Source organism: Lupinus angustifolius, chromosome LG01 (genome assembly GCF_001865875.1).
Source record: "Lupinus angustifolius cultivar Tanjil chromosome LG01, LupAngTanjil_v1.0, whole genome shotgun sequence".
NCBI classification, from domain to species: Eukaryota; Viridiplantae; Streptophyta; class Magnoliopsida; order Fabales; family Fabaceae; genus Lupinus; species Lupinus angustifolius.
Window position 1 is genome coordinate 11286997 of NC_032009.1, and position 7346 is coordinate 11294342.

General features: G+C 34.6%; 1 protein-coding gene across 4 annotated transcripts; it reads left to right on the forward strand.

The window, feature by feature from the left end:
- On the forward strand, positions 4378-6835 carry LOC109349550 (GDP-mannose transporter GONST3-like). Of its 4 annotated transcripts, none has more exons than XM_019590401.1 (3): positions 4378-4497; positions 4750-4810; positions 5430-6835. In XM_019590401.1, exon 3 carries the CDS (start codon positions 5494-5496, stop codon positions 6640-6642), a length of 1149 nt encoding a protein of 382 aa, XP_019445946.1. In that variant the 5' UTR covers positions 4378-4497; positions 4750-4810; positions 5430-5493; the 3' UTR covers positions 6643-6835. The 4 variants fall into 4 exon arrangements, with proteins under 4 accessions (XP_019445946.1, XP_019445938.1, XP_019445954.1 ...); XM_019590393.1 differs by having other exon boundaries at positions 5494-6835; XM_019590409.1 differs by having other exon boundaries at positions 4391-4497; positions 4728-4810.

Consider the following 7346-nt stretch of genomic DNA (forward strand, 5'->3'; position numbering starts at 1 on the left):
TATATGAGACTTGTGTTAGAGTTTTAGAGTAAGGTCTTAATTGTTAAATTTGAGCATTGTAATTGCTTTAGATTACTCTATGTTTTTGTTGTAAAAAGTGTTGTAACATTGGGAATCTCAAGGTGTCTTACCACCCACGAGATTGTGTTGTATCTTCATTAGCTTAGAGATCTTGATAGAAAGAATAGGTTCTTGGTTGGGGCTACACCGCAAGAAAGATTTTCTTGGGCGGTAGGATGGGAGTCAAACCAAGGGATGAGGTTCTTTAGTTTCAAGTGAAAGTCTAAGTATTGTAATTGGAAGAATTGCTTGTAAAACATTATTTCAATTATAGTGAAGAAAAATCTCCCAGATCAGCCGGGAGGCCTGGATTTAGTTTGCAAGTGGACACGCAAACGAACCAGGATAAAAATTGTGTTGCAGGCTTGCTCTTTCCCCCTCTCTCTTTATTGATTTAATCGATTACTCTGTATAGTTGTTTTTAATTGCAATATTCTGTTTCTATACTATACTGTTGTAACTCTGATATATCTGTTAACTCTGTATATTCGTTTCAATATCGGTTGATTGTCGTGCAAGAAACTGAATCTGTTTGTATAATCTGAGCTATTTTAATCGATTAAATTGATTACGTTAATCGATTATTTCTATTCTGTTAATCGATTAATCTGGGGTTAATTCAGCATTAATTGTTGTTTTCGTAAAAGCGGATACTCTGACTGCTACACCTATTCAACCCCCCTTCTAAGTGTATTTAGCCACTGATACCTAACAACTTGGGAACCCGTAGTCAACGGGCCCTTCATTCTACAACATATAGTGGACGATTAACCGAAAGATAAACCTAAAAGTCTATGGACCTATGATGAACGCAAAAAGGTTTAGTATAACCTACTTGCCAAAAATATCATCACATCGGCCCTATCCTATGATGAGTTCTTTCGGGTATCACAGTGCCAAAATGCTAAATAAATGTGGGACACTTTACAAGTGACTCACGAAGGCACTAGCGAAGTCAAGTGTGCTAGGCTGAATCCACTGACACATGAAGATGAGTTATTTCGTATGTTACCAAATGAATCTATAAGTCATATGCAAAAACGATTTACTCATATAGTTAACCATTTAGTTGTTTTAGATAAATTGTTTAACAAAGGTGAGCTTACAAACAAAGTTTTACGCTGTCTTGACAGGAGATGGGAACCAAAAGTAACAGCTATTATGGAATCAAAGGATCTTGACTCCATGCCTTTGGCGACACTATTCGGAAAACTCAAAAAGCACGATATGGAGCTTGGTCGCCTGACTATGCATGAAGAATCAGATCGCAAAAAGAAAAATATTTTTCTCAAGGCAACAACATCTCAATCCATAGAAGAAAGAGAAGAAGATGAAACTGATTCAGATATAGACGAAGAAACTTTGAGCCTTCTCTTACGCAAATTCAGGAATTTTCTAAAGAAATGAGTCTTCAAATGTTTCCATAAGAAAGTAGCGCGAGAGTCAACTAGAAAAGGCAAGAGTAAAGAGCACTTCACTTGCCATGAATTTGGTAAGCCAAGACATATGAGGTTCCAGTGTCCTACTTACCTCAAGAAGGTTTATTATATGTTCATGAATTAATCATACATGTTATTTGTACATTTTAGGCATAAAATAAAGGTAAAATATATATAGTTGATAAGCATAACATATAGGTAGTTTACCAATTAACATCTTAACTGAAAATACGTCAGTTAATCGATTAAGTAAACCTTTAATCGATTAACGTGAAAACAGTTTTAACAATTTCAACAAATAACTGAAAAACGGAATTCAGTTACTCTCTAACAGCCCGTTAATCAATTAACATGCAACATAATCGATTAACTGGATGCAAAACAACTTTTCTATATAAACTATTTTGTTAACAAATTTCAAATACGATTTGATACATTCATATTAAAATTGCTAGGTTGCGTATTTTCATGTTCAATGTATATCATATAGGTAGAGGGAATTGCATGTGAGATTAGAGTGAGATAGTATTATGCTTAGGATCAACATGTCATCCATTGCATATTATCAAATGTGTTGTTCATCCTATATTGTTCTTGCATGATTCTTTAACTACTGCTTAGAGATCTATTAAAGATAAAAATCACATGTTCTTCATGATTTTTATCTTATACATATTCATAGTAATTGTGAGATTTGTATAGGTTTATAGTTTGGTCTTTCTTGTTATATTTTAGCTAGTTTAGTGCTTCACATTACTTTGTTCTTTGTATTGTTTGTGTAACAAGGTGAGTCATCTCTTGGTGTCGTACCACCAAAGAGATCAGAGAGTCTTCACCAAGACTTTGAGGTCTTGAGTTTAGAGCATACTTTTGGCTGGGGCTGGATCGTAGGAAAGGTTTTCTTAGGCGATTGGGTAAGGTCAAACCAAGGTATAGGTTCTGGGAACTCAAGAAGGGAGCATTGAAGATCTTGTAATTGGAAGTGTGTTTTTAAGGCACATTGGTTTCCATTTTAGTGAAGAAAAATCTCCCGAATCAGAGGGGAGGACTGGATGTAGTTTTGCAGTGGACCGCAAAACGAACCAGTATAAAAACCTTGTTGTAGATTGTTTCTTTCCCTTACCTCTTTAATGTTTTTAGTATCTTTTAATTGTCTATTGAAGCTGATATTTTGAATATAGCATTACTCCCAAATAAAGATCATTTGTGTTCTAATATATCTACTAAATCAATTCTGCATAATTGTAATTGGCTATGTAATTGAGCCAGTCAGCAACTGCAATTTCCGTGCGACTTAATCGATTAAGTCATATCATTAATCAATTAATTGGAAAAGTTTCCAGAATCGGACTTTGGTGCAAATAACGATAAGTGGGAACCGCAACACCTATTCAACCCCCCTTCTAGGTGTAGTTTGTCACTGATACCTAACAACATATACACTCTTGCTCATTCATGCATGCTTGCATCTTCACATAGAATATAGGTATTGGACGCGTTAATAAAAAGTTTTCTCAAATAATTTCTTTTCATATAAAATGCAATTAAGCATGAGTTACATTAACATATTATGCTTCTCAAATTTAATTATTTATTAATCATCAAAACATTAGGGAAGACATGAGATTAATAAGTTGGTTCCATTAAAAAAATTCACTTCAAAATTAAACTACTATGGTCCCAACATAATTGCCAGTCTCATCGACACAACTGCACACCGTCAACGGTGACGCGATCTTTCTCACCTGTCACGGTGTCAAGGCTGCACACATTCCACGACATCCATATGGTACACAATCCATGGTGGCATGGTTTATCATATTGCCACGACAACACGATATCTTTCATTGTAGCATGGTCTGTCATTATTGATGATTTGTCTCTCGCTCTATGTCTTGGTCACCCTGCCACAACCGTAGTGCACTTAGGTTGGATTTCTGTAGAAATTTGAGAGGCATAAAATGTTACCAAATTTTTAGCCCGAGCCCAATGTAATCTAAATTGAACTAGTTCACATAGCCCATTTTGACAAGTCTATTTTAAACATAAAAGATTATCTTCTTGTACAATTTACAGTTGTTTTCTTATTATTTCATTGTATATGCATGAGTTCGTCTCCTTCGTCTGCAAAGAGGTTAGAATACATGTTTGCATTTCGAAGAATGTTAAATTTCTCTTACAAAGATACATAAAATATAATATAAGAATAATAATTGAAATAGAAAACAATTTCATTAAATTTGTTTATCAATTTTCTCATATAAATTTAAATAATTGGATGAGTAAAGAACTTGCATACTTGTAAGAATAAAAACAGTCAAAGTCATGGACAAGGTGGTTATTGGACAATATTATCACATCGACAGACTTGTCATTAGACATATGTAACTTTTGACACACTTGTCATTAGACATATGTGACTTTGGACACACTTGGCCATAAACCTAATTGTTTTTTTAACACACTTGGTTCTTCTAGAAGTGATAGTTCATTGGACGAGCTTAAATAGTGGATGCACTAACTTAATATTTTTTAAAGATTTTTCTAAATATATAGTTTGCTTATAAATTTTTTCCTTTATATTATATTTTTCAGATTTGGTAAATGGGTAATCAGAAAGTAATTTGCTTTCCAAATTTAATTATTTATTATTTATCAAAATGTTAGGGAAATTTAAGAAATTAATTTAAAATAATTAATTCTATAAACATAATTTTAAATTAAACTCAGTATTTCCCAACATACTTTAATATATGAATTACTGATCTTACAAATCACTGGAATTCGATCGATCGCTATTGAGATCAATCACTTTGAGATGTTAATGTTAATTAGATCAGATGATTTTAATTATATACTTTTAATTTTAATAAATAAATTCAAATAGAAAATAAATTTCGAGCCAGAGTTTAGACAAAACGCACAAAGGGGCTTCCGCTGTGGTGGCGAGAAAGGACCGACACGCCCCAATCTCTATCTTCCATTTCGTTTCATTCTGGTCAGTCCCTTTCATTCTCTCCTTTCTTCATCACATTGCATCATCTTTTTTTTCATTTTATCTTTCACTTTTAAGCGTCATGTCTCTCAATATTTTAGATCTTCACTCATTGATACAGTTCGATTGTTCAAATGGTGATTCTATTCCAAATTGACCTTAAAATACTGTTTTGCACTCCACTAAAAAGATCTGTTATTATATATCGGTTTAATTTTGATGCACTATTAAAGATATTTTTTGTCCAATTTGAAGGATGGAAATGGAGTTAACCAGCTAAGCCGAAAAAACAAAGCTTCTACTGTTCCAATTGGAGGTATGAACACCTCAGGCAACTTGTCTCTAAATCCCAAAGATTTTATTAATGGAATTCAAATGACGTTACTGTGTTGCATTCAACATCCCAATTATCCGTTATTCGAAGAAAAAACATTTGACATACCACGGTCCTAATTTTTGTTTTGGAAATTATAGCTTCTGGTTTAGATCTGCTGCTAGTGCAATACTGTTCTTCTAAACTTGATTTCGCAGATAGAAGAATACTGCCTGTTTATTTACAACTTTTCTTTTTGTTTGTAATGCTGCTAATAATTGTTTTAAATTGTGGACTGCCACATGGAATCAAAACGCGACCTAGCTGCAGCGAACTGCATTTGGGCCGAATTGGACGGCATCAAGCCGCATTGGACCACATCACATTGAATCAAAATAAAAAATAATTTTTAAATCACAAAAAATTTAAGATAAAAGTTGAGAAAGAAAACAAATATTTTAAGAACATATAATTTTGAGTAGATGAATTAATTGGATATTCATCCATCTAATTCATTGAAATGGACGAATAATTTTGAGTGGATTGGGTGATTTAAACAACAATTTAACAGATCCTAAATGGCTTAATTATTTTTTTACCTATTCATTATAATCCATCCCAGGATCCATTCAATCCAACCATGAGAAATCCCCAGTATTGAGTAATAATTTTTTGGTTGTATTCAGATGTCTAAAGATAATGATGCGGAAAATCCTACCACTAGCCTTAAGGTTCAAGAAGATCAAGATCTAAAAGCCAGTGCTCCTGCCACTGATAATGATAACCAGGGAAAATGGTACACTTCACTTCTCCAACATGTTTCTGTCTATGGGGTTGCTGCTGGATATTGTTTATCTGCTTCTTTGCTCTCAATCATCAACAAATGGGCTGTCATGAAATTCCCTTACCCTGGGGCATTAACCGCCTTGCAGTACTTCACAAGCGCAGCTGGGGTCTTCCTCTGTGGATGGTTCAAGTTCGTTGAGCATGACCCTCTTGACCTTTTGACCATGTGGCGATTTCTGCCCGCAGCTATAATCTTTTATCTGTCGCTTTTCACCAACAGTGAGCTTCTCCTCCATGCTAATGTTGATACTTTCATTGTGTTCCGGTCGGTTGTTCCAATCTTCGTTGCGGTAGGGGAGACTCTTTTCTTGCACCAGCCGTGGCCGTCTGTGAAGACATGGGCCTCATTGACTACCATATTTGCAGGAAGTGTAATTTATGTTATTACAGATTATCAGTTCAGTTTCATGGCTTACAGTTGGGCACTAGTATACTTGGTCAGCATGACCATAGATTTTGTTTACATAAAGCATGTAGTTATGACCATTGGTTTGAACACATGGGGTCTTGTGCTGTACAACAATCTTGAAGCTCTTATGCTTTTTCCATTGGAGCTGCTGATAATGGGTGAACTAAAGAAGATTAGGCATGAAATATCTGATGAGACTGATTGGTACTCTTTCCAAGTAGTTTTGCCAGTAGGATTATCGTGTTTGTTTGGCTTATCCATCTCTTTCTTTGGATTTTCTTGCCGCAGGGCAATTTCTGCAACAGGATTTACTGTTCTTGGTATAGTGAACAAGTTGTTGACAGTTGTGATTAATTTAGTGGTATGGGACAAACATTCAACATGGGTGGGTACAGTGGGGCTTTTGGTTTGTATGCTAGGTGGGATTATGTACCAGCAATCAACAAGCAAACCAAAGGTTGCAAAAGAAGCAACTGCACAGGAAAATGAAGAGGAACAACTGAAGTTGCTTGAAATGCAAGTCAATTCAGAGAGCAACATCAATGATAATGAAGTCAATAAATCAAGGGAGCAAAACTGAAGTTATTTTCACGTAGGAATCCTTTTTTTTCAGATTTATGTTTGTTTTACAGGTATCCTATACACCAAAACTAACTCCATGGATGTCAAGGTCATTGGTATTATAGAATGTAGTGCTTTATTCACATTATAGTGGCTGTTATATTTTAGGGTTTGATTCATAACTTGTTTAGCAATTTGGTGCTTTTACTCAATTGTGTCATTGTCTTGCTCTGGAATTGGATGCTTCGTTTTCAGATGATGGAGTCATAGGTTGATTCTCTCTACAATCATTAGTTTCTGTGTCTGTTTTATTATGGGGATTTGAACACATATGACTATTTATGAATCATCTCATGAATAGCAATTTGTTTGATTAGGATCTGGCTATTATTATTCCGCCTAGGCAAAATCTAGATTCCTGCTATTTATCAGTGGCACCCTTGTCCAGTTGGTAGGATTTTTTTTATGTCTGATCAACCTGGATTTAGGAGTTGATGTTCAATCATATTTTCTTTTGCGAAGGAGTACAACTGAACTAATAAGTTTATAACTTCATCATTGTCACGACCATAATATTTCCTACCATAGTTAATTTCAGATGATCTATGTTTTTGTTTCAGAACTAATCATTTTGAGATGAGAAAAGCAGAGCAGACTTAGTTTCACCATCAATAACACACTCAATGGCCTTTTAATGCATAGATATTTATTTTCCCTGTATGG

Coding starts and splice junctions, on each gene's coding strand:
- LOC109349550 (XM_019590401.1), top strand. CDS start 5,494: ATGTCTAAAGATAATGATGCGGAAAATCCTACCACTAGCCTTAAGGTT.